Source organism: Protomyctophum parallelum (genome assembly GCF_964188405.1).
Source record: "Protomyctophum parallelum genome assembly, chromosome: 4".
Taxonomy (NCBI): domain Eukaryota; kingdom Metazoa; phylum Chordata; class Actinopteri; order Myctophiformes; family Myctophidae; genus Protomyctophum; species Protomyctophum parallelum.
Window position 1 is genome coordinate 4,444,774 of NC_139700.1, and position 27,924 is coordinate 4,472,697.

At 42.6% G+C, this 27,924-nt stretch overlaps 1 protein-coding gene across 1 annotated transcript; it reads right to left on the reverse strand.

Annotated features, from left to right (window-relative positions):
• Positions 1-2,269: 2,269 nt before the first annotated feature.
• LOC310857021 (FYVE, RhoGEF and PH domain-containing protein 6-like) lies at positions 2,270-27,829 on the reverse strand. The gene is made up of 21 exons (XM_083762618.1): positions 27,756-27,829; positions 23,565-25,656; positions 19,998-20,163; positions 18,768-18,835; positions 18,044-18,074; positions 13,806-13,957; positions 11,245-11,401; positions 10,541-10,628; positions 9,977-10,027; positions 9,791-9,849; positions 9,629-9,700; positions 8,772-8,840; positions 8,474-8,557; positions 8,267-8,343; positions 6,790-6,892; positions 4,967-5,104; positions 3,962-4,067; positions 3,235-3,338; positions 2,977-3,102; positions 2,691-2,830; positions 2,270-2,558 (listed from the first exon to the last, which is right to left on the reverse strand). The coding sequence occupies exons 1-21, from the start codon at positions 27,763-27,765 to the stop codon at positions 2,522-2,524; spliced, it is 3,930 nt and encodes a 1,309-aa protein (XP_083618744.1). The 5' UTR covers positions 27,766-27,829; the 3' UTR covers positions 2,270-2,521.
• Between the last annotated feature and the right edge of the window lie 95 nt (positions 27,830-27,924).

Below are 27,924 nucleotides of genomic sequence, written 5' to 3' on the forward strand. Positions count from 1 at the left end.
AGAGAGACTAGACCGACAGCTAGATAGGCTTGAGGGGCGGACGGAGGCAGCAGTTTGTTAAGGCTTTCAGCTCTTCTCCAAGACAGCTCAACCCGTATAGAGAAGCTGAGACATGATACCACGACAGAGGAAGCACTAATTAAATGCCCATTTAAGAAATACATCCAAAATAAACAGCTAGAAACAAATCTTACAGGAGTAAATAAACTAGACAGAAGGCTATGACACTTGACATGAGATTACTGCAAATGCAATTTGCAATCTTAACCTACTTTAATATGACACTGCACATAACTGAATCGATTGAGATGAATTAACAATAACTTATGTTATGATACTGTCATGAATGGAAACATGGAAAACTTTAAGAATAATAACTATGCCACATATAAATTCAAAACTGAAACATAATAAATCACATGGAGAAAGGGTGCTAGCTTTAGCATTAGTTTAGCATGAACAAACCCTCATGGCAATGAGGAAACCTCAACAACCACATGGCTACAAAGCAGTAAAGCACCAAATCTATAGAGATTGCCATTGAGGTAGTTAACTCACGGCAATACTTTCAAAGCACATATAAAAAGTGTTAAGTAATACTAGAGTAAGCAGAGTGTGACTGAAGTCTTGCTTCAAAATTAATGAAACTGGAGACAAACAGGCAGCAGAGTTGCCGGATCTTGAGAAAGCAAGCAACTAGGTGTAGAACCTTCCCATACCTAGGACTCACCACGTGAGAACTTAGTTTACAATATATATACCTTAATGACTACAATGACTTGAAACAATACATTTCATGGACGAGGTCATTTGGATCTATGACAGAACCCCAGAACAACGATTAACTACAGAAAACAAGCCCACAGTTGCTTATAAAAGCGCATGTGGCAACCACTGCGCATGAGTTGAGGACCCATAGCTGGACGGGACAAACACTGCACCTGAGCTGACTTGGCAAAACATCAGCAAAATGAAAGCGTGGCTTTGACTGTAGACACTAGACACGTACCACATTACAATAGAAGCTGCAGCACTGTCTGTGCATCCGGCTGAATTACCAGAACAGGCTATTATGAAGCTTGATGAAGCCACATAATCGAGCTCAGCAGCATTAGCAGACTCATATCAAACTTAATATTGTGCATACAACCTGCAGGCCCTTATCACAGCATGGACAGAAGCTGAGAAGCATAATTTAAGCAGCAGTAGCTGCACACGCGGACAGCAAAGGCAGCAGCAATAACCACGAGGAACAGAAAACATCACATACGACCGGGGAACCATGAGCAGAGGAAGGCAGGAAGAGCATGGAGTCTAGTGAGCTTAAGTAGCCTGCCCACTTAGTCAGCTGACTGCCGCATCAGCGAATGACGTGAGAGACTTGCACACACGTATACTCCCACATAGTAATGCAGCATGTTAACCCCTTGAGCATAGTATGGGCCTTTGAGCAAGCAAGAACTTCCCTTGAGGTTGACTGACTGAACTGACTCCGCCGCTCCGCGTGCTGCGTTTGATTTGTCACTTGCTTTAATTTTGAACAGTTTGTTCCAACAAGAGACTGGAACTTTTTATGAAACCCAGAAGACATTCATTACAACAAGACAATGGCGCATTGGTACAACTATATTTATTCTAGCTACTGTATATAAATCAAAATTACACGGCTAAATATAAAAGACATGATTTCAGATTCATCACATGCTTCTTTAAAATTCTATTTACACAAGATGCTGTAAAACACGGCTAGTGCGATCATTGGGGGAAAGGATTAATACATCTGGGTAAAAAAAAAGAAGAACAGATATAAAGTGCAACAAATTCTGTCTTTTGTCACTACAGTGTGAAACTACATCAATTTGTTCAGGTATTCTGTCTCAAGAAAGCCTTAAATATCTCTCTCGCAATGAGGATTAGTCTCTTCTTGTGCATGTGTTCCGCAACTAACACTAAAGGTTATACAGCCTCTACTAAAACATATCTAAATGGTCTATACCGCCTTCTAGAAATGTTGGTAAATATACAAGTAAATCAACAACATAGTAATGTATAATAATAATGTTGTAAAGACAGTCATTATTGTGTCACATAATCAGGACCCAACTCTCTAAAACAGAGCTGAACATGGTCCGGTTGTATCAAAACTGTACATAAATGAACTGAAAGCTCTTCGGTAGATATAGCTTCAAATGGCCAGAATATGACCATGCAACAGTGCTATATTAGCCTTCACATTATACAAAACAGTAAACGTGCTTAAAGATATATATTGCACTCCAATATTTTTCATTTGGTGTCTCCCATTGTTTTGCTGGTTTACGAGAGGATTGAGGTAAATTGTTCATATTGCTGTTAGTTACTCTAAACATAACATATTCACATTTAAAGCAATGGTAAAACACCCTGCTGAACTGCAGTATCCATTTCACACTTTGTCTGCAGACAGTCGAATCCTCAGTTAATGTAACTCGGAGAGAGGGTACACATGGAATCAAATGCACCCATAGAATATTAGACAATATTAAAGAACCGTGGCTTCTTTGAACGAATCAATCCATCTGAAAAAGAAATGGAAACATTATGCTTAGGACAAATTAAGCATTAGTCAACAAAGATGAATTGCGGTGTGGACATACACATTATTATAATTACTATGTAGTCTACTTGTATGAATTGTTTTAACCATGTACCTCTGGGCTGTTTGGATGTCATCGGCTTTAAAAATGTAGTAGAGCGTGTTTTTGTGGTAAAGCTTGAACTGTAACTTCTCCGAGGAATCTTCCTTCAACATGAACCCCAACAGGGGTTGACTCTCCAAGGCCGCCACATCCTACACGGATAGAAAAACAACAACATCATGGCCATTAGAGCTTCATTACATATGTTTGGGTTTTTAAAACAAATCACTACTTGATGTGGGGTTTCACGACGGTAAACCCCCATGTAATACAAATAATACGGTGAAGGAGTACTCACCTCACTGGCGGCATACGTATAAAGGACCTTGTCCTTTATGACAAACCACAGCCTCTTAAGTCTCTTATTGCCTTTTGAACTCTGCAGGTAACCACTCATCGAGGAGTTGTCCGTGTTCGCCGTAACCTAAGGCAAATTAAAAGCAATTAGATGAGAGTTCTACTCTACTGAAACTTAGTTTATGCTGGCTATTTTCAGTGCATGACACTGTTTTACGACAGTGGCATATATATATACTGTATATCAGGCTTCAGTTACCTCTTTGAGGGCGGCGGGTATCTTCTTAGGTAGCTTCCTCGTGAATGGAAAGGCAGACTTGCCTTGACTACCAGGGGACAGAGCCATGGCCTGTGCTTGTTCACCTTGTAAAATGATTTGTGAAATACTGTTATTTTTTTATTTTATACATTGTCACACAAAAGGTTGTCCGTTTGGGTACGATAATGGCTTCCACCCGACAGCCATGATTTGTCTGTAGGATAAATATACTGTATCCACTATCCACTGATGTGCCTCTTTGAGTCTGACAACATCGGAGAATACAAACCTGTTTGTTGGGTTCTGTGGTGTACTCGACATGCTTATGGCTCTTTTCCACTACAAGAACTACAGTACGGTAAGTAAACTGTGCCGTGCAGTGAAATGTATTTCACAGGCTCTGCATTCGTTTCCATATGCTATTACAGCTAATCAGCTATGTTTCAGGTGATGTTCTCAGAACCTAATTTGGGTCCTGCTTTTTCTTTTTAAAACAACTTCAGGGGTGGCTCTAGATATCATATTTTGGTGTAAGCATTATGTTGTGCTTTAGCTATTTTTGAAAAATCGAAAAGAACCACTGACATAGAAACACTGACACACTTTTTGAGAAAACTGTCAAGGATGTAGAATACATTTTTATAGAATCTGATCTCAGGTCAAAATGGGTTAAATAAGATAAGAAAAGCGTTAGAGAACGCACAAGGAAACCCCTTCAGTAACGTACTTCTCTTCTGCTGGAGGACGGTGAAGCACTGAGAACACACACGTGCCAGCTGGTTCTTTAGATACTCCAGGCCGTGTTTGTAGGAGGAGCACGCCTGGCACACCACCTAATGAGTCATTTACACAAAACGAATTAGGACAATTGATGTACTTTGCAGTTGCAATGGATGTTAATGTGCTGCATTCTCCTTTCGTTCTTCAGTCTTCGATCCAATTGCCCATTTATCACCCGTTTGTGTGAACCGCGAATCTGCAAATTCCTAACTAGAAAGACTGCAATCTGCAATCACATCGGAGCGTCCTACAGTACAGTACCACCTCAGCAATAACCTAGAAACCACCTAGCCACATTCGTTCAAATAATTGCCATTTAATCATTTGATAATATATATTTTTTTATAAAAAATACATTTCTGTTTGGATTTTATGCTCCGTAAGCAAAGATTCCACAGGAAAGATATGACAAATAACTTAAAATATACAATGAAAAGACATAGTTAATGACTTTATATTTTCAAAATGCAAAAAAAGTTTAATAATAAATAGCCCATCTACAAACTTAGTACTTGTTTCAAAATGTAAAAAAAAAACAACAACCAAACAGTGGAGTGGAAATAGCCGATCTACAAGCTCACAAACGGTGCTTTTTTGGGGAAAACTAAAAAGGAAAAGTAGGAACATTTTCCAACGTGGAAATGACTGCCGATTAGGCAAAAATAACTGCGATTATCTCAAATAATCGCGATTATGCATTAACCCATTCTGACCGGGCGCCCATTTTGGTGTTGGCATCATGTCGTGCTTTAGCTATTTAAAAATAGCAGATCTACAAGCTCATATCGCGCCACCGAGTGGCGCGATACGAGCTTGTAGGTCTGCTATTTTTTTAAAAATCGAAGAACGACTTTTTTAGAATCTGATCTCAGGTCAGAATGGGTTAATCAGACCAGTGTGTGTCCCAGTGGAAACCTCGTGTGAATCTGATCTCAGGTCAGAAAAGCCTCACCTTTCCACAGGCTCTGCAGTGGTGCCGCCTCCATGTGAGCGTGAAGTCACAGGTGCAGATCATACACATGGTGGCTCGCAGGTCCGGGATCCAGATGGGCGCTTTGGAGCCCAAACTGGCACCGTCGCTCGGCGCTATCTGAATATGAAGCAACAACAATCATTTTTTTCATGTATTCTTTCATTTTTTACAGAGAGTTGGACGAATTGTCTGTTGATAAGAACCCGTAACTGTTCTTCTATACATGTTCATTATAATACATAATTAACTATTCATTAATTTTAACCACTTAAACCCTATCTAGTTAGCTGACTGGGGCTCTATCCTAGCAGCTCCTTTCTGCCCCCCACAACAACCAAATCTCTTATTTTAAAGGGATTGTGACATTAAAAAAAAGGTTTTGGAATTGTTCTTATTTTTTTTAGGTTTTCTAATCTCAATTGCACCCAAAAAACATGAACTTTTAACATTCAGTACATTTTCTGTGATCTGGGTTTCTGGCTCAAACAGGTGCTCTGATTTTCCGGCAGATTGTGATGCAAGATCCTGCAAATCCCATATATGTCAATGGGATTTGCCAGCAGATGTCACTGTTTTCACTGTTTTGCCTGTTTTCATTGTAGCTCAAAAGGCTTCCAAACCCCAAAGAAAACTTCAGACCACAGAAAATCCACTGAATGTTCAAAGTTCAGGTTTTTTGGGTGTAATTGAGGTCATAAAACCTAAAAGAAAAAAGAAAAAGAAAAAGAAATGAAAATAAATGTCATAAAACCTTAAAAAGGTTAGTAAAACGGTAGGGTATATAGGGTTGAGACGGGACGGTTTTATCGTTCGTCCCAGCGCTGTGATGATAATGTCCTGTCGGTCCAAGTCAACCAACTGGTTCAATTCAATGGCCCAAACCACACCAATGGGTCGTTCATGCGTCGACTCGCAAACCGCTTGGTTGCGAGTCGATGCATGGCGACCCTTTGTTGTGGTTTGGGCTTGAGTCAACAAAATGAACACTGGTTAACGTGGTTAAAAACATCAAAAGAACTAGAAAAAGTGCCCTTCTGGGCACAGGTCTCCACCAGGAGGATAGGAGAGTGTGTGATGTTTGGCAAAATGTTTAGGAGTAATTTAAACATGTTTGTTTGGGTGTGTGTGACGTTTACATTGCCACAGCAAAAGTGGAACAAAACAATGAAAATTAGAGGTAAAAACACTTTTCGGCCAGTTATAGCGCCACCTTGAGGCTGAGTTGAAATTGTTCATGTGGCATTTCTTCCTCGGCCTAGTGGGAATGTGCGTGCACAATTTCACGGAAATCACGCAATGTGTTCATGATTTGCAGCATTTTGTTTGAAACTGAGCACTCCTGTGAACTTTGGAAGCCAATCTTAACCAATCAGGATGGAGTCTGAGAAATCTGAAAGACCCGTTTCGTTGAATGGCTCTAGAGAGACTGTGTACCAATTTGCGCGATGTTTGGACAAAATCTGTAGGTGTACTGTGCAAAAACTTGTTTTGCACAAAGCGGCCTCCTGGTGGCGCTATAACAGGCCGTTGTGGAAATTTTGGGGCAGAGGTTCATCGTTGGCATCCAGGGAGTGTGTGTGCAAAATTTGGCATCGACCGGGTTAACGGTGCGGGAGATTAGCTGCTCACGGACACACACACGGACGGACACACGGACGGACACACACACGGACGGAGTGCAAAACATACTCTCCCCACATGCCTTCGGCCTGGTGGAGACAATAAAGATGGACTTGTCCCGACTTTACTTAAATAATTGTGTCTAAATATTGTGTGTCAATCAACACTGTACAGTACAGTACCTCCTCTGGAGCTTTTCCAGATATGAACGTTATCTTCTTCCTGGTGTAGTCGTTGATGGCCATGGAGATGGCCTCCAGCCACTCGTCTCTCTCTGTGGCAGAGCTAGTACAGCAAGAGGACAACGTGTGATCACTGTTACACCACATAGTATAAACTACAGATCGTTATGGGTGGAAAGCTTATATTGTTCAACACTGTTACTTTTCAGGATTCAAATTTAAGAAATAGCTCAAATAGATTCAATCTATGATCTACACGAGCTACATTGCAGACGCAGATCAGCTATTTCTTTTGCTAGTTTTGTGTAACATCATAGAATGATGAAGTAGGGCATTAAGTTATGAGAAAAACGTAAAAAGTTAAAAATATGGCGTTGGTTTCTGCCCAACAGCGATGATATGGTGTGATTATTGGTTCTGCATGGGGAAAATATTTTCCCGTTAAGAATTTGTTTTTAAGCAGACCCCCCCTTGCAATGCACCCTTTGCATAGACTTATCTGTGATGTTAGGTCAAGAGGTTTTGTTTCCGTATTGTATGATTATTTATTAGAATCTAGTTATGGGACCTTGCTTGTCGATACTGTATGGAGGAATGACATACCAAATCTAGATCCAGATTGGAGCTGGGATACAGTGTGGTCTAATGTTGTCCTGTCTTCTAGGAATCCTGATCATCAACAAATTCATCTAAATTTTGTTCATAGGACATACTTAACCCCCCGTAGATTGTGTGCTATGCGGATTTTAAATAATCACAACTGCATTTTCTGCACGTCAAACGCCATAGGTACATTCTTTCATATGGTGTGGGAGTGTCCGAGTGTCCTCACATTTTGGAATTTGGTTGCTACTAACCTTTCGACTATTCTACAAGTTAACATCACACCCTCCCCATCTCTATTCTTATTAAATCCCAGTTGCCATTAAATAACACCCGTATTCGTGTCTTCTTTGCTGGCGTAACGGCCGCAAAGAAGATGGTTGCTTCGCACTGGAAACCGCCTCATACATTGTCATTTCGCCAATGGGCTTTGACCTTTCTAGACATCATTTATCTAGAGATGTCTACAGCAAGATTGCATGGTGCAAAAGAGGAAAACATTGGGATTTGGTCTGGTATTGCAGATTTGGTTAAGGGCATGGTTTAATCATTATTATTATTATTATTATCATTATTTATTTATTTTTTGTCTCCATTGCACAGTAGTAGGAGTAATGACATTTGTGTGTGGCATCTTTGATCTCGGGGGGGGAGGGGTGGGTGGGATTGTTTGTTTTTGTGTTCCTTGCTTTTGCTGTTATGTGTTGTTTTATATGTGTTTTGTTTTCTTTAAGTCATTCATGTTGTTAACGTGTATTATTGTGATTTTTGTCTTAAAATAAAAAACATTTGATAACAAAAAAAAAGAATTTGTTTTTAATACCACAGGATTGTCCTTTATCATAAGAATGTGGTTTTTGCCTCTTCCTCTTACCTTGCAGAGAGAATAAACGAACGCTCTACACTCTCAATGTTCAGCTCATTCTTCAGGTCTTGGTTCGGCTTGCTGACCTGAAATTATTTCCCCATCGTGAACAGAGAATCAATTAAATACACAGTCAAATCCAACGTGTCAATGCCCGTTACAGTGTGCCCACGGTGTTCTCACGGCAGTCGTGAAATGGTCTGAGAAGTTATTCACCTTCATCCCAGCCAAGGACAGCATGTTGTTGAGCTTATACTGGCCCGACGGGACAGGAGTGGTGTACAGCAACGTGTCGTTGAACTACAGGAGAAATGGTAGAGACGTCAGTCGCTTTTACTAGTCTATGCTGTAAAATCCCGAGTTGAACTTTTACATAGGGAGTGTAGAAATGCCCATACAGGACATCTGTACAGTGTCAGAATCCACAGCGTCTTTGTCCAGTGTATAAAGGATTAATAATACAGTAGAGAATCAGAGGAGTGAATCGCTCCTGAAGGGTTAAGAAGAACTGTACCAGGAAGAACCTTCTGGGTTGCATGACCTTCCTGGACAGCTTCATCAAGACGCCCTCTTTCAGAAACACCTGGAAAACAAACACATGAACGCCGTCATAAGAATGCAGGGGATGGACAGTAGTATGCAGTAAAATCAACAGCCAAGTTAACGCTACAATCCAGGACTTATCTCATTTAATTAAGAAAATACAAATCAGTATGGTAGACTGCACATCTGCAGTGAATGGAGATGGTCTCCCTACTCTTTCACCGAGATATTTTGGCCTTGGCGAATATAATTTAAAGGTTTTATTGACATTCATTTTCTTTTCTTTTTCTTTTTTCTTTTAGGTTTTATGACCTCAATTACACCCAAAAAACCTGAACTTTGAACATTCAGTGGATTTTCTGTGGTCTGAAGTTTTTTTGGGGGTTTGGAAGCCCTTTGAGCTACAATGAAAACAGGCAACACAGTGAAAACAGTGACATCTGCTGGCAAATCCCATTGACATATATGGGATTTGCAGGGTCTTACATCACTTACTGCTGGCAAATCAGAGCACCTGTTTGAGCCAGAAAACCCCAGATCACAGAAAATCTACTGAATGTTAAAAGTTCATGTTTTTTGGGTGTAATTGAGATTAGAAAACCTAAAAAAATAAGAACAATTCCAAAACCTTTTTTTTATGTCACAATCCCTTTAAACAAAGTTATTTGAAGCAGATGCGCACCAGACCAGACTATTGCTGCCACCTTTATTGTAGTTCGAACATTGAACCTCACACTATACAATTAAAGTTTGACTTGGCTTCACAATAATCTGCAGCAACATCTCTTGGGTGGGGGGGAAAAAAAGACAGTTTTGTGCAGTACCCACCCTCCCAGGTAGGACAATCTCATGGTGGCCATTCAGACGACACTGGACCTGGATCAGCTTCTGAAAATTATCCTGAGAGATAGTTAAGATGTTAGAATGGTCCATCTGCAATTTCACATTCATTCATTCAATTGAGTGGATATATTTTAGTCTGGCCCTCACCCCTTGTTTCATGATATCATTGGCATGATTAGCCACCTCTTTGACAATACCAAGGGCAGCTGTATGAATGAGAATGTAAAAAGAATCTAAGTGAAGTAATTGGTGCATAGGATGAGTAGGTGACACCACTGACACTGACAGAATATTTCAGATTAGCAGGTTCATTGCTGACCATCACATTATTACCTTGTGTGTCTTTGTAATCCACCGATTCCGGGGTCAGGTTCTTCAGATAGTCTGAAATTACAAACGATTTGAGAAGCAATGAAAAGAAGAAGCTATAGAAGGAAATGAGACACCCACAGTACAATGGGTTTTAAAGTACTGGATTATTTGTGTGGTACATTCTTCTACTACAATAAAATGGGGAAACCCTGGACACAGAATATGCAGGTTCTTAGTTACGTTCTTAGTTATGTCAGAAACATTCTTCACATTGTGGCATTGAACCTCACCGCACCGCTTAACTCTGTATGTTAAAGGTCCGCTTGTTAAGGGTCACCAGCTAAGTCAAGGGGCATGTCAGCGGGCCTTTAAAGCTTGTTATGTCACTTTAAATCTTAGTACATTGAAGGTAAAGGAGACAAATGCCACACTGATCTCATTCTTACCACTAGATGGTAGTGTAGCACTTGTGATGAGATACCACAAGGTTTGTAAGTTGGAGGGAAATGCATGAAGAAAATAGAATGAATATAATATAATGGGAAAGTAATTGTTAAAATGAAGTGAATATTGTGGAAGTGTTACCTGTAAGCAGCATCTGATACTGTGGGATTCTTTGAATAGGCTTCAGCAAGTAATGTCTCAGCGCCAGGTTGGCACAGCGTGGACTAGCCTGGCACACAATACATATACAGTATTATAATGGACATCATGTGTGCAACATTCAGTCAATTATATTTAAAGAAATATTTTTTTATAAAATAATAAAATTTAAAAAATACAGAAAATAGCAGATCTACAAGCGTGCAAGACTAACAAAATCCACTTGTTGCTTATTCGATGAATCAAAAAATAATTGATCGAATAATTCCTACTGGAAATCGTCATAGTGCTAGGGATGAAGACTTTTTGTAGGCCAACATAGGGTTTCCTTCCCCGTGAATTCCTACCACATCCACAGCTTTCCAATACACTATTTGCATTGGAGTAAATTAAGAAAGTAACCTCTATAGCAAACAAAGGCTTATGATATTCAGGTTTTGTTCAACAAGATAATCACATAACGGCTTCAAAGAAATGAAAATACCCAAAAACACTCCTCGTAAACACAATTGCAGGTTGATAAAAACACTATGTCTTCCATTTTTCTTTCATTTACACTGAGGAAGTTGAGAGCCATCCAGGCCTTAATGTCATTGAGACAGCTTCAAAGAAATGAAAATACCCCAAAACACTCCTCGTAAACACAATTGCAGGTTGATAAAAACAGGTCTGTCGAGCTTCGTTACCTCAAATTCCCGCAGCACTGCAGCAAACACAGAGTTCCTCTTTGTCTGCTCTTCCAGCTGGGTGACATTCTTGTCGAACTCACGGATGTACGTGGAGTACATCTTTAGGTAGGGCCCTTTCTTCACAAAGATGTCTGCTAGCCGGGCACTCTCATCCCTATCAGTAAAACAGCATCCAGACATTATGCATCATAGAAACATTACCTGGCTGGAAATAGACTTGAAAAGCATACAGAGACTCTAACTATATTTATTCGTATTTTATCTTAATTTGCTTCCACCTCTTCCTTGAACGTCTCCTATGTTTCACACTTACTGCTATTGCTGCTATGATACTCTCTCTGGCCAGACTACTCTTCCTCATTCTTTAACTATCTTTAGCAATAGTTACGACAATTCATTTCCGTTAAGTTAAACTAAAATATATTTCTAAGCTGGGGTGGCCCAGTGGTAAAGTAGCTAGTGCCCACCACTGCAGAGTCTGGGGGTTTGAATCCATCACAGCAAATGTGGCTTTGTCGAGCATCTATTGTAACTAAAACAAAAGACACCAACAAACCACACAGTAGAAAAGGAAACATTACAACAAGCCACAGAAAAACACAGAACTCTCAAACGGAATTAAAAGCCAAGGTGTACTGTACAGGTGGGTCTTAACTCTTAAGGCGAGATTTAAAAGTCTTCATGGTGGGGGCCAGTTTCACATGGGAAGGAAGGGAGCTCATTCCACAGTTTGGGGGCTATGACAGAAAAGGCTCGGTCACCTCTAGTCTTTAAACTTGCCTTTTTTGTGACCTGGAGATTCAACTGGCCAGCAGAACGCAATGACCTTGAGGGAGTGTAAACCTCTATAAGGTCACAGAGATACTGTGGCGCAAGACCGTTCAGTGATTTAAAGACAAACAATAACATCTTGAAATCAACTCTAAAACGGACGGGGAGCCAGTGAAGGGAGGCCAAAACAGGTGTAATATGGTCACGCCTACGGGTTCTAGTTAGGAGACGCACAGCAGACCTTTGGACCAGTTGTAGACGTGCCGTGGAAGACCGGTTTAAACCAACATACAGTGCATTGCAGTAGTCTAAACGAGTGGAGATAAAAGCGTGAATGACACGTTCAAAATCGTTGAAAGACAGTCGTTGACAGACAGTCGTTGACAGACTTGATTTTGGCAAGCAGCCTCAGGTAAACGCTGTGGTTAGTTCCAGCTTTTATCACCCGTTTGTCCAGTTTGAGTGCATTATCCAATTTGACCCCAAGGTTAGAGACAACAGGTTTGGCATAAGGCTGCAGGGGACCGGTGGGTCAGTGGGTACAACAACGGGGCCACTAGGCCCAAAACACTATGACTTCCATTTTTCTTTCATTTACACTGAGGAAGTTGAGAGTCATCCAGGCCTTAATGTCATTGAGACAGTTAAGAAGGGGTGTCGGGGACAGGGAGTCGTTGCTTCCCTTTTTTTAGAGGCATATAGATTTGGGAATAATCTGCGTAGAAGTGATAGGCAATGCCATGTTTCTTGAAAATTAGCCCGAGGGGGAGAAGATAAAGGCAGAACAGTATTGGCCCCAGGATCGAGCCCTGGGGGGACTCCGGAAGACAGGGGGGAGGATTCAAAATCTCAGTATAGATACAACAGCAGTGACAACAGAAAATGACTAAATAAGGGAAAAATGTTGTCAAAAATATATGTACTGTATATATTTTTAATATATATTTTCGCTAAGCAGCAAGCTAGATAGGCTTTCACTAATTTACAATATCAGTGTTGTGAATGCGATTGACGTGTGTAATTGTGCCACACATGGAGCCCTTCTATAACCCGACCCATACATCTGACGTTATTCGACTTTTTTGTTGACATTGGTATCAGCGGTTATGCAGCTGATGTGTCCCGAATCCCGTTTAGGGACAAAATATAATTAAATCCATCATGATGCGCTTATAGTAAAAATTTGAAACTTTTTGAAAATCTTTGCCAATAATGACAAAATATGGATGCCAGGTTGAAACTAAAATACACGTTTCTCAAATTGATCAGAAACGTTTTAGCTTTTGGACAAAATACAGTGCATCAGTCAGAACGTCAGTAATCAACAGGCCAGGACTCTCCAAAATCAGGATCACATCGGACCAAAGAATGTGCCATCTTTCGGGCTCTAAGGCCCCATTTAAGTCTAATGCAGACAGGTCACATGGAATCTGATTTAGATCAGATTGTTGCATTCAGACTGAGACAGATCGCCCCAAATCAGATTTGAATCAGATTTGAAACCACCTCTGAAAGTGACTCAAGTCACATTGGAAAAAATCTTGATTCCATGTGACTTGTATATGTCTGCATTTAGACTTATTTAAACAAATCGGATTTCAATCTTGATGTGGCACAGATCTGATTCAGGCTAGATTTGGCTGCCAGTCTGAACACGTCGCAGATCAGATCTGGACACTTGAAAAGGGATGCAGTTGTGAATGGCCGGGCCAAAAGATCAGAACTGAGAAATAAATCAGATTTGAATCTTTTCCATTAAGATCACGGTGTGTGAATGAATGTGGTACCATTTGGCGACTCTTTGCTCCAGCTCTCTGAGCAGGTCCTGGTTGAGCTCGTACAGCTGGGGAAGGTTGTAAAGGATCTGGTTGAGGACACGCTCTTCTATGACGGGCTTCCCACTCTGACGAGACGCCTTGTCCACGGCCTCACGGAAATCCTGCAAAGACACAGACACAGTGCTTAGAATAGACTGTATACTATATGTCATTTTAATGTAAAACAAAAAATAATATGGGGTGACATTTTATTATTAAGCCCTACATGCATACTTATCAAAATTCCATATATTTCCCCTAAGGAAATATGTATAATATCTTTATCGTTTTTTTCCGTTTTATCCCTGCTTCTGGTCATGGGGATATATCCCCACCGTGGAATGGATGGAGCCCGCACACCATAGGTACTAGCAATATATCCCCACCGGCCATAACAATTAATGATCAGAGGGGGGGATATCAAAAGCAGTGGCATGGATCCCCCCCCCCCCCAACCCCCCTGCAAATCGACCCATGCTGTATTTATATAAAGAGTGTCACACTTGGTCATATTATATATCCTGGAAAATTACCTGGGCATGAGTCGTTGGCTGGGCTTACACAACTGAGGGCAACGGCGAACGCCTGGCCAATAATTTGTTTATTTCATACATATAGACGTAATATGTTTTCACGTAGTCATGGAGAAAACAGCATTTCATCAGCACAACAACCGTGGTGCCCATCAATGTGTTGAGTTCAACCGGTCAGTGTGTTGAGTTCAACCGTGGTGCCCATGTCAATGTGTTGAGTTCCTTGCACAGCGAGGTCCCTCATGGTCCACAGCTCACTGTGGACCAAACTTTAGCTCACGTTGATTCACGTTGATTGTCAGTCATTGGGGTTATTAGTTATCAGCCCATTGGGGCTAACAGATATCACCTTGGCTTCTCGGTCCTTCTAGGACGACGACGACGACGACAATGTGATGAATTCTTTATCAGCAATCAATCTGTCTAAACTCCAACACCAAAACCGTCAGAACAGTAAATGGGTGAAAGAAAGGAGCACACTGGATATGGCAAGTTGCACACAGGTCTCAAACATCTTCTACAGAAAGCTGTTAACCCTGGGCCCTGACCCTTACACAAAAGCTGTCTTACATTAAGAGTCCTTACACTTCCAGGATCCCACAAATCCCCGTGCGGAAAAAAAAAGAACAGGAACAGCAGAGCCTGGGGGTGCCTGAGAAAGCACATTCTGTCTCCCTTTTCTGATGACACCAGAGTAACTTTGCGGTTTTATGGGACACAGCAGGGCTCAGAAAGTGCTTACACGTCAGAGAAGGGAGCCAGGAGACAGCTCCAGTGGTTTATACACGAGGAGGTCGAGGACCATGGATGATGTTGGAAAAACCTGGTTGGTCTTCAAAATAACGGCGTACCATTTTAAACCCATTCTGACCTGAGATCAGATTCTAAAAATATCAGTCGTTCTTCGATTTTTCAAAAAATAGCAGACCTACAAGCTCGTATCGCGCCACTCGGTGGCGCGATATGAGCTTGTAGATCTGCTATTTTTCAATAGCTAAAGCATAACATGATGCCGACACCAAAATGGGTGCCCGGTCAGAATGGGTTAACTGATCGAAACAATGCTCACAAGATGGCGTGACGTTGCAGGTCAAACCAAAGCAGGTACAGTAAAGTAGATAATGGAGTCCTTGTTTACACCCTAACCAAAATGAACCCTATAGCATATATGTCAAACTCAAGGCCCGGGGGCCAAATCAGGCCCGTGAATGAATTATCTTTGGCCCGCGGGGTGATATTTAATTAGTATTAGAACTGTCCCTCTGGTATACTGCACGGACCACCATAATACTACAAGTCCCACAATGCACTGCGAGCGCATTGTCACGTATCGAGGGCCCGCAAGCGCAAGCATGCGTCTTCTCTCCACTATTGATCAGCAGTGAAAGTATATCACTTGCTACCCTTCTCCTCCAAAAATGGCCCGTGTGTTGAAACACAGTCCGGCCCTCGACTTGTACCAATTTCTTTATTTTGGCCCACTGTGTATTTGAGTTTGACATCCCTGCCCTATAGAGTCCATTCTCTGGTCATGTCATAATAGGCGAACATTCAGCAAAAATAACAGACCTACAAGCTCACAACGCTTCATGTTGCAATGCGTTGTGACATTGTAAATCAACTACTTTAGGCAAGATTTGATGTCGAGGGTAAAAAAGGAGGGGTCCAAGTACAGGGCCCTAATTTGACATTCTTTCCTCAGTTTATGTGAGGAATACTCTAGGGGTGCATATAAAAACAACCACTCTATTTTTGTTATAACTAAACAAAAATAAACCCTATACTTAGTTGACCATATTCCCAAGGGCTCTAGGCCCCCGACACCAAAATATATCAGACGACAATAGCTGAATATAAGACGCTAGTTTTCAAGTGGTTAAGAACTGTGGCATGTAGGCCTACTGTATATTATTAATACGATTGTATTGATCATATTTTTCATTTGTGACACCAATAAAGTGGACCTTAATGTAAATCCTCTCCATTGAGCCAAGCACAATTCATTGACTCATCATTAAAACAATCCTTCTCTGAAAATGCCTGCGGCCCACCCACCCATCTGACCACTAGTTGGCCGTGTTGGTGGGTACGCGAGGCCCTGAACCAAAAAGGGTTGTGAAACACTGGGGTAGAGTATATGTCTGTGTTCATTAAACTGTTTACCTCCTCCCCCATCGTCCTGTGAAGAGCCCGATGACACCACCATTCTTTTAAACTGACTCCTTACTGGATATCGGACTAGACAAAACAGCCAGTGGTGGAAAAAGTACTCAATTTCTTTTACTTAACCCATTCTGACCTGAGATCAGATTCATAACGAGGTTTCCGCTGGACACACACTGGTCTGATCAACCCATTCTGACCTGAGATCAGATTCTAAAAATGTCAGTCGTTCTTCGATTTTTCAAAAAATAGCAGACCTACAAGCTCATAGCGCGCCACTCGGTGGCGCGCTATGAGCTTGTAGATCTGCTATTTTTCAATGGCTAAAGCATAACATGATGATAACACCAAAATGATAACACCCGTTCAGAATGGGTTAATACTGCAATATAGAAATACTAAATAAAAGTTACAGGAATTCAACATGTACTTGAGTAAAAGTACAAAAGTGTTGGCATCAAAATGAACTTAAAAGTACCAAAAGCACCGTATGTATAAAGATCTTTTGAAAATAGCCGATCTACAAGCACACAATGCGTCGCAGCGCATCTTTGGGGGGGGGGGGCCAAAACAACAACTGTCTAAAATCTTACAACGTTCTTCTCGTCCCACCTACACAGTATGACACAATATATCTGATAATATTCTTAAGTTGACTTAGTTTCATTTTGAGTTCTGACTGAGTCAACAGGAAGAAACTAAAGTGACTCACTGTCTAAGTTCAGAGAAACGTGATGTGTGTGTTATCGTCAGTTCCCAAAAAACCGCCGAAGTCTGGGTGAAAAGACCGTGAGGAATGTGAGCGAATGTGGGCGAGACGGAGGAGCTAGGGTCCACGCTGTCTATCCCACACGGGGTGTGTCTCAGTGGCTAACATAATCAAAGACATATGGGCAAGCTTGGCTCATGAGCTGAAGCTCGCAGCAGATAACACACACAGACGCACACACACGCACACACACACACAGATCTAAAGCTCCGCATCAGTGGTGGAAAGTAACTAAGTACATTTACTTAAGTACAATTTTGAGGGTAGTATTTCCAATTTTCTGTACTTTTACTGCCAACTCCACTACATCTCATCTCCGGCACAAATATTGTACTTTTACTCTTACTTTTACTGAAAACTTTAGTTACTAGTGACTTTGTGTATTTCAATTTTTCTTAGAAAACATACATTAACCACATCAGCCCTATCCAATTTTCGGCCATTTGAAAATAGCAGATCTACAAGTTCACAATGCGTTGTGATGAGTCACATTGTGAGCTTGTAGATCTGTTACTTTCAAAAGACTTTTTACACAATTTGAACTGGTGGATTGCATTCTGTACTTTTAGTACTTACACAGAGTAGGCTACAGTAAATCTACGTTGCAGTACTGATACTTTTACTTAAGTAAAACATTTGAGTACTTTTTCCACCACTGCCGATGGTCCATCACATTTCACACAGCATATTATACTTGTTTTTGTGCCGAGAACCAAAAAAAACCCCAAAAAGGAGATACTTACGATATGCAGCAGCTTCAAGACATCTACGAACCTAAACAGACACAGGAAGTGGGGAGAGTTAAAAAATAAAATGAAAAGGCTTGTTGTTGATATGGTTGATGCTGTAAACAGTAACTCGTGGATATGGTTGAAGTTGTAAACAGTAACTCGAACTGTTAGTAGAGCAGTGGTTCCCAAACCTTTTAGCTCGAGAGCCAAAAGAGAAATGTGTTGTCTCCTGCGATGCGCTGTGAGCTTGTAGATCTGGTAGTTTCACTACTTCTTAAAAAGGTAGTGTTTGGGGTTAGGGGTCCTTGAGGGGTTACCAGGGGCCCCCCAGCTAAATGACTGATAGTTAATTACCAATAGTTAAGTAACCTTTTCAGATCTGTAACTCAAGAGTGTATTAACCAAATGGATTTTGCAGTATTGATTGGGTTCCCAGATCTAAGAAAAATGATATCAAAAGGGGCTCCTTGGCCTCATGCATATCAAACCGGGGTTCCCTGACATTAAAACATTTGAGAATCGTTGGTGTAGACTAGAGCACTGTTTCCCAAAAAGTGTGTCAGGAGTCGACCCGAGTTTTGGGTTGCGTACCTATTTTTACGGGTCTCAAGTAAATAGATTTTCACATTTGGGTCCCGGGAAACATCAAATTTCTCTTTTGGGTTTCCGAGCTCAAAAGTTTGGGAACCACTGATGTAGAGTGAAAAAAGAAAAGAAAAAAGGACTGTGCTCTTACACTTTTTCAGAGCTCATGATCTCAGTGGCGATGTGGTGGATCTTGCTCCTTTTCGGTCCGCTCTCATTCTAACACAAAGACAGAGGTCCATCACAAAGTATAGATGCATTAATCGCCAGAAGGACTCAAGGGTCCATTGTGACCGAGTTCACTTGAATACACACACACAGACACTTCTCAAGACAAATGCCTTTTTCCCCCATTGCATAGAACCGGCTCAACTCGACTAGCTTCGTTTTCCACTGCAAAACAGAGCTGCTGGTCATAGCGATGTTCAACCCTCCAAGAGGGATAATAAACAATGCTAAAGTTAAAGGCCCGGTTTCCCAACGGACACATGGTGTAAAGGGGTATGGTGTAGCACATGCTCAGATGCCCTCTAGGCCGCACACAGAAGCCTGTGATCATAGACATTCCGTGCATAGATGCATGGAATGTCTTACCAGATGACTACCATACCAGGCCTGAGGCCTGGTATGGTAGGCCTCAGGTCTACCATTCTGAAATGTATTCTGTATTCTCAAGCTTCCATGAATGAAGTATTTCCATGAATGTGCGTTTGTCTAACCCCCTCCCCATTACGTAGAGCATGTTGATCATGTCTTTCTTTTTTAAAGGTTTGTTTTTTGGGCCTTTATTGATACAAGTGAAGATTCACAGGAAAGAGGGAGAGAGAGACAGGGGGATCTGAGACATGCAGCAAAGGTCGTCATGAACGGGACTGGAACACTTCACACAAGTGTGATTTCTCTTAAGAATAGGATGGAAAACAGAAAAAGTGCCCCTCGGGGGGCACAGGTCTCCACCAGGCCAGGTCAGGTTGTGGCCTCCTGGTGGCGCTATAATAGGCCAATGTGAAAAGGGTGCCATTTGTTGTTGTTGGACACCATTGATGGCAATTGGATGATTTGAGGCAAAAAAGTTTTTTTTGCAAAAATCCACTTTTGGGGCAAATTTGGGGCAGAGGTTCATCGTTGGCATCCAGGGAGTGTGTGCGCACAATGTGGCATCGACTGGGTTAACGGTGCCGGAGATTAGCTGTTCACAGACTGACAGACACACGGACGGACGGACGGACGGACGGACGGACGGAAACAATCAACAGACACTACAGCCGTATAGTGTATGGAAACGATTCCAGAGCCTGTGAAATACGGCCCTGGTTCACTTGGTTCTTGACTTGTAGTCGAATAACAAGAGCCACAATGGAGCCTCTCGGTCGATGCTCACCTCCCTCTGCTCCTCCTCTTGGTGTGCAGCATCTCCTTTACTGGAGGTGGAGCTCCCATCGTCCTCCTCGTCGGAGCTGTGGGCCATGATGATGTCGTCATCATCATCACCCCAGGAAGCATCGTGCAACTGGTCCACCAACACCTCCTCTTCCACCACAGAGCCTCTGAAAGGAGGACGACAGGATGTTATTTTAACACGGGTCAAAACAGTCCAAATGAATGAAGTGAGTCCTTATATACTGTACATGTGCAAACACTTTAAACCACTGGTTCGCAAACAGTCGGTCGGGAGGGACCCACATGTGTGTCACGGGCACATTTGTATGGGTTATTATTATTATTATTATTTCAAAACATTTTCAAAAAACATTCCTGTATGTGAAGTTGTTTGTGTGTATGAGTGTATAATTTATATATCCTGTGAAAGTATGAAACAGCTGAGGTTGTGAAAAGAAAAGAAAAAAACTGAAATAAAAAAGGAAACTTTTTTTTTCCTTCTCTTTTTCAGTAATTTCATGAAGAATTCAAAGGAAACTCAAAGAAATTCCATAAATTATAAAACAAAAAAGAAGTAGTGAAAATAGCCGACCTACAATCTCACGCCTTGTGAGCTTGTATTTCTGCTATCTCCACTAGTTTGGGTCCCCGGGCAAACATCCTTCCTAATCTCTCTTTTTGGGTCTTGAGCTAAAAAGACTGGGATCCACTGCTTTAAACACATGTATACAGTTTACATACAGTTCCACACTAAAGAACATAACTGCAGCGTACATAAAATACACCCACACATACCGTACTGTAAATGCACTCGCACTGTGGGAGACAAGTAGAGTTTGATCACGAGGGAACGACAGCCCGTGAGTTCTGTATAAGCGTGGGTAAAATAGGACTTGGAATAAGAATAGCTGCGTCAGCATAGTATAATTTGAGGGAGGATGTCTTCTCTAATAAAAACAGAACATGTATTCTAACATTTCCTGCTCAGAGAGAGAGCCCCCCCCCCCCCCCCCAAAAAAAGAGGGGAGAAAAATCAGTATGCATGCAATGCATACAGGAAATGGAGCGTTTTAACAGAGCAGGAAAAGCCTTTTCATGATAACCATCAACACATCACACAGCCCTCGAGCCCTGGACCAGATGCTTGGCTCAGTAGAGTGGGTCTGGCTGTGTGCCGGGGCTGCCAGCCACCTCCAACCAAAACAGTAAAATGGCTCGGTTCCAAACGGGTCACTCCCCACTAAATGTATTACGAGCCTTTGATATGATTTGACCTTGTAGATCTGAAATGATTAGATATTAATAATCTAGGTTTCAAATTCAATTAGTGAGGCATTAGTGTGCCTATTTGGTATGCGTCTGGACCGCTATAGGCGAGCGGGCACCTGCAATTATTACTTTTTGTTAAGAACTCTCAATCAAGTACTAACGACTGAGACAGTATATGGTGGATAAAAGTCTAATGGTAGCCTACTCTTCCATTGATCTTCTACTTTTTGTTTTGTTGCCTGGTATGGCTCAGTCACAGTCAGTATCATTGGTTAATAAGAACAAACTCCATAAAATCATCAATGTATCCAGCAAGATAGCTGGGGTACGACTTGAGAGTATGACATCAATGTATGAGACCCGAGTACTTAGGAAGGGATAGAACACTGGCCACTATGCACTCGGAGATCATTTTATCCCCACAAGACTTCTGAACAAACGGGCCCTATCTCATGTGAGTGATATGCGATGCCACTCAAACCATGACTGGTAGCCTCTTCTATTTTCCTCTCTGTAAGAGGAGTCATGTAGTGATGTCAATGTATTGAGTGATCTGTCCATGTATTGCGTATGTATGCGTTAAGTCATTTTTGTGTTCCAATGGCTGCTCGGCGCCAAATACATTTCCGGCCAAGGTCAAAGAAATAAAGCATCTACCTATCTAACTCTGTAGTCAAATGTTTTCTTTCTTTGTGATCTTAAATTGCTTCGTTACATGGCTCTGGTATACAAGAGCGAATGCTTTGCACCACTGTGCTTGGAAGTAGCTCAACGTGTTTTCAACATGTGATCGTTGTTGCACAGTTCAGAGCAAAAAGGGCTGACATACTATAAGCTGCTCGGAGGCACACGGTACTGTACAACGTGTAATCCTCAGACTGCATTTTTTTTAAAGGTATTTTTTTGTGGCTTTCGCCTTTATTTTATATTTTTTATGGCGGAACAGACAGTAGGCTGACAGGAAATGGGGAGAGAGATGGTGGGGGGTGACATGCAGTAAAGTCCGTTGGGAGTCGAACCCGCGGCACACTGCCAGACTGGATTACCAGCCAAGGTGCCTGGACCGCTGAGCCATGGCCCAGGTCAGACTGCATTTTTTTAGGCACAGACCAAAGTACTACTGGATGGGGTAGACATTCAAGAACAAAACTGTATGCATCTTATTGTTATTGCTCTGAATTGACCTACTGAACACTAGTACGGACATAAACTCATTAAGCACATGAAGCCTAGCATCCCTGTTCTGAAAGAGCCGATCTACAAGCTTATAACCCCTTGAAACATGACACATTGTGAGCTTGTAGCTCGGTTACTTTTGCTATTGACGTACAAAAGCACGAAAATGATTGTCCCATACACATTTCACAAATACAAATTTCAAGTCTTAGGGCTGTATTTTGCGTGTCTTAAGTACCAGGTCTTATTCCCTAACTTGAGTAAACTAAAGACCTGGAGGCGTAATCAATGCCATTTGGCTATTCTGAGTGTCCAAAGAGCATTGATCGATCACGCCTCCAGGTCTTTAGTTTACTCAAGTTAGGGAATAAGACCTGGTACTTAAGACACGCAAAATACAGCACTTGTCTTTCGTGAGCTGGCAAAACTGGTCAAAATCTGAGTCTAAACTTCAAATCTCTGAGCCTGTGCAGCTGTGTAGGTTGTTGTTAACTCCCTGACTGTTGCCAGGACCAAGACTGTTTGCATTGTTTGCATAAACATTCTTTCCCAACCAAATGTCCCATATCAATGTGGTCTCTCCGACAAAGAAAAATAGCTACGGTAAGAATGTTTATTTATGAAAAGTGTGCCATCCTCCTGCCGCTCGTCTGTGTGCTGGTCTGACAGAAATGTCAACACAAATGTACCTGGGATGACGTTTCCTTTTCAGTATTTCTTTCTTTTACTTCCCTTTAGACTAGAGTATTGTTGACAGTGAGTCACTCACCTCTGCACATAAACAGCTCTGTATGACCTACCATTTCTGGTTCTCCCATGACGTCAAAGTTGAATGCTATATAGCAGTCTTTGTCCTTTTTTGGCTTTTTCAATTTGTATTTTGTAAGTCTTCCTGCTTTATTTAGTTCTCCATTCACAATGTGTTTTGTCTAGTAGTCTAGTTTGACTGCAGTTGGTCTCATATAATCCTTGGTGTTGTCATAAAATAAATAATACGGTTGAAAAAAATACAAAGGATACAAAGAGAGAGAGAAGGAGAGAGAGAGAGAGAGAGAGCGGCAGAGAGAAAGTGAAAAACACAAACATATCGAGGTGAGACAAATAAGATTTAAAGCTGCTTTACCTGTGCTTCTGTTGGTGTTCAGTGTGTTTCTGCGGGGGGAGCATGTAAGGTTCCGGCTCCTCATAAATGTTATCATCGTCATACATCTGCAGGGCCTGGTGGGATGTCGCTGCTCTCCCCTCAGGAGGCAGGTTCATGTAGTCCGTTATCTCCTCATAGAGAGGACTGTTCTCGTAGTCTACGCACTGCTCCACGCCGTCAGATAACTCGTCTCCGTCCACGTTCTGCTCAAAGCCAATCTGCGGGCAGGAGAACTTCCTGACGGCCCACCGCCTAGCGTCCAGGTGCTCCTGGGAGCCCCGGTCCCCGTCGACACATTGCTCCGTTTCGGCCGCGTCGCATTCCGGTGTCTGGCCACCTTTGGCTTTCGTTTTGGCCAGCATCATCAAGGAGAGCTTCAAGTCGAGGAGCTTGCGCAAAGAGCTCTTTTTCTGTCCCTCGGCGTGGATGAGGTCGGCGGAGCTGAAAGACTTGGATCTCTGCTTGCACAGGACCGGGCGAGGAGCTTTACAGTGTCCAGGAGACACCAGAGTGGGAAAGAGACTTCTCTTGGTCGTCTTCTCTGGAAGCAGAGGCAGCTCTCTTATTCTCGTGTCCCTCGAGGCTCCATCTTTCACCCCCCGGGGGACAATTCCCCAGACATTTTCAATGGCTGGGGATATGTCCCCCGATGGGTCTTTTTCCAGCATCCACGCCATGTGGGCGCTGTGTCTCTTGGGCTTCTTGGGTGCCATCTTCACAGCCCCATTTCCCTCTGACGACCCGTCACCGATTCCCAGGGCCGTGGCCGGGTGTCGACTGAGCTCCGGAGGGTTTTGGGGACCGCTGGATGGAGGGAAGTGCGCAACGTTGCCATAAAATGCCTGCCGGTCATCTGTTCGTCCCTCCACCCGTGCGGCATCCCAAATGTCCTCACCGTCCACCAAACATTCCATCTCGTAGACACCGTCGTTCCAGCCAAGATTATCCTCCTCTGCATCCCGTGAGGGTGAGCAAGGGGCGGAGGAGGGCGTCCTCTCAGGTGTGGACAGGAAGGGCTTTTTCCTGGGCGGAGGTGCCGGTGGAGGGCAGGCCTTCCTCGACGACAGCGAGAGGGTCTGCTCGTTCTTGCCCACGGCGGTGCTCTGGGCTGGGACGCACACGTTGACAGACAGAGATGACAGGCTGCTCTTCCTCTCCGATGACACCTTCACCTCTCTGGCGCTCATTTCCCCTCCTCCTCGCTCGCCCTCGCCCTCCGCCTTTTCCTGGCGAGCCAGGGCAGCTTTCCTGTAATTCCGCGGACTAGGGACAGGAAGGGTCTTCTTGGGGCCCGTTGGGAATGAGGTGGGGCTGGCATGGGACGAGGCCGACGCACGACTGGAGCCAATCGACCCGTCTTCTGGTCCTGGTCCGACAGAGCTTGATGGAAGGACGTTAACATTAGCCTCGTCGCTCCATGATCTGAGAGGTAGAGAGAGCCTCACGGTCGCCACTGGGCTAACGGCATCTGTGTGTGATTTGTGGTTTTCATTCTCTATCCGTTTATTTTGAACAGGTGTGTCTGGTACAGAATTATTGTTACGACAGTAGGTATGGATGGTCGACTGTAGAACAATGTCTGTGAGAAGGTTGACATTGGTTACTTCCACTCGAACCTGAGATCTAGAGAATGACTTTCCGCATTCCTCCGCTTTACTTTTGTGCCATTTTTTCAAGTCTTTCTCACTTTTACCTGAGATTTTGTCTGTAGCATTGCCCATGCACTGACAGTTTTCATGGGTACACAGGCAGATGGGGATGATGTAATCCCAATCTGGTTTCTTGTTCTCTTGCTGTATTCCATTCTTTGAGTTCTGGAGACCAATGTCTGATTTCTCCACTACAGATGTAAACTGGTGAAGGCTCTTTGGAGAGAGCGAGTTGGATTCCGGCGCCGCTGCAGCACCGAGTTTGGACAGGCAGGGTTTGGGCGCCAATGCCGGTTTGACCCGATGTGGCGTGCCAGGCGAGGCGTGTGGGAGGCCATCTCGTCTGGGGGTCAAGGGAGATAACTCTGACCTCTGAGGTTGGTTGAGCTTTGGTTTAGGGGCCAACTGTGGCTTTTGCATGCCTGGAGAGAGACGGAGAGACATGACGAAAAAAACATGCTTAAAAAAAAACTGTACCTGTTGGTGTACAACCTGCATTAGCATCTATTGTAATGTGAAGCAGCAGGACCATGGGTCCACCAGCACATGGTTAAAGCTTTAAACTGAAACTGTAAATTGATACGACATGAAAATAAGAGCCGGTTTGAATGGCCAAACGGCATCCTTCAGATACTTTAATTAGTCTGTCAGATGTTAGATAAGATAAACTTGTATTGATCCCTGTGGAGAAATGCAGGTGCCGCAGGAGAAGTAAGCGTGAAACACAGGATATGTAGCGGTTAGAGAGGAAGGATAAGATCAAATAAATAGACTGTACTTGGTCTGACTGAGTTAACCCATTCTGACCTGAGATCAGATTCATACGAGGTTTCCGCCGGACACACACTGGTCCTGATGAACCCATTCTGACCTGAGATCAGATTCTAAAAATGTCAGTCGCTCTTCGATTTTTCAAAAATAGCAGACCTACAAGCTCGTATCGCGCCACTCGGTGGCGCGATATGAGCTTGTAGATCTGCTATTTTTAAATAGCTAAAGCATAACATGATGCTGACACCAAAATGGGTGCCCGGTCTGACTGAGTTAACATGTATTCTATCACTAAATATAAGCATGCCATCACAGTACACAAATACACAAACACAAATACACAAATACACAAATACAGTACACAATCCACCATCAGTGAATATTTGCATGAATACATCTATAGCCAATGAATATATGAATATTATGGATATATCAACGGTGAATATGAGACAATATAGGATAGGATGAGGATAGAGTCTGAGAGAGTACTGTAGGTATCTGGATAAGTAAGTATATGTATTGTACAATACACATACTATCCAGATATCGACTGTTTAATCTATCAATAGAGATTATGAGTATGTATATCAACAATGAGCGTATGAGTGAATATACAGCTTGTGAGTCTCGCAAGTTGTCGCAACAGTTATCCTTAACAGTAATAGTTACAGTGTACATTCCAGCAGCCCATGTAGGAGTGTACCAGAGTCAAGCAGGAATCAGTAATCCCAAAGAACAGAACAGAATGTGGGGGGTCAGGAATCTCAGGATTGGATGGGGAGCCTGGTGGCTACTGGTACAAATAAAGGACTGCTGACTGACGATAGGTGAAGAAGTATTATGGGCTTATTATTATCTCCTAAATTGCTCCGTAGTAGCGGACCTGTCCTTAAACCCCTCCAGTAAGCTATTGTTTGTATATTGTCTGCACCGTGCAGCTTGTCCTGCAGTGTGATAAGCCAAGCAAGATAACAATTAGGGAGTGAAGTGAATTGGCCGAGCTATAGAGCCTCCTGGACTGGAGAATAATACCAGATACGACCAAGTGCTACTACACTACTACTACAATGGGACCCAGGGCCAGGGGGCTTACATATCACATCACATGCAGTTTATTGCCACACAATGCCAGTAATCCTGTTGATAAACCAGTCAACAGGCTGGAGGAGGAGGAGGAGGAGAGGGGGCAGGTGGGGTGATGGTGTGAGGTGTTGTTGGTACACTTGTTGAAAAGTCAAGATACTGACTTAACAACTAAGCGTCTGTGGTGGAGAAAAGTGCAACATGCTGACTCTACTATCAGTACGTGGGAGAGAGAGGTTTGTTGGTCTTGAGTTTTTTTCCCCCTCCCCAAATCAGTGTTACTGTTAATTTCTCCACTCGGCAACCCTGATCAGCAAAACAAAATAGAACCTAACGTCTGACTAAGGTAAACTTTGGGAAAAGAGCCACAGGAATTTGACATAAGAGGAACATTAGGATATAAGAGATTCCGATGTATGTACCACCAAATTGTAGCCTATAGTAGCTTACTCAAAACACAGAATATTAAGATTATATTAAGATAAACTATGACCAGATTTAAGCCCACTATGTGGCCTTTTGCCCGAAATGCAATAGGCATGTTCAAAACTATAGCTCCGTTTACTTTGGAACCTCAATATTCAAAGCGTACTCAGATATTGAGGTTCCTAAACTGAGCTAAACAGTGAGATAACTGTCTGATGAGTTGATCGGAATGATCGCTTACCTGACTTCATGTTTAGGTTAAATCCACGTCTTCTTTTTGCTAAATGGTAAACATCAACTTATAATGGAAGCCAACCGCTCTGTTCTTCAAGACACATTGTAAGCAATGTGGAGCACTAGCACAATATCTTTGGAGTTTGTCAGCGCTCCAGCTCCAGCCCACATTGTGA

Coding starts and splice junctions, on each gene's coding strand:
- LOC310857021 (XM_083762618.1), bottom strand. Junction 10,629..11,244: donor CAGTGCTGCGGGAATTTGAG/GTAACGAAGCTC, acceptor ATTGTGTGCCAG/GCTAGTCCACGCTGTGCCAA. Junction 9,701..9,790: donor ATGATATCATGAAACAAGGG/GTGAGGGCCAGA, acceptor ACTATCTCTCAG/GATAATTTTCAGAAGCTGAT.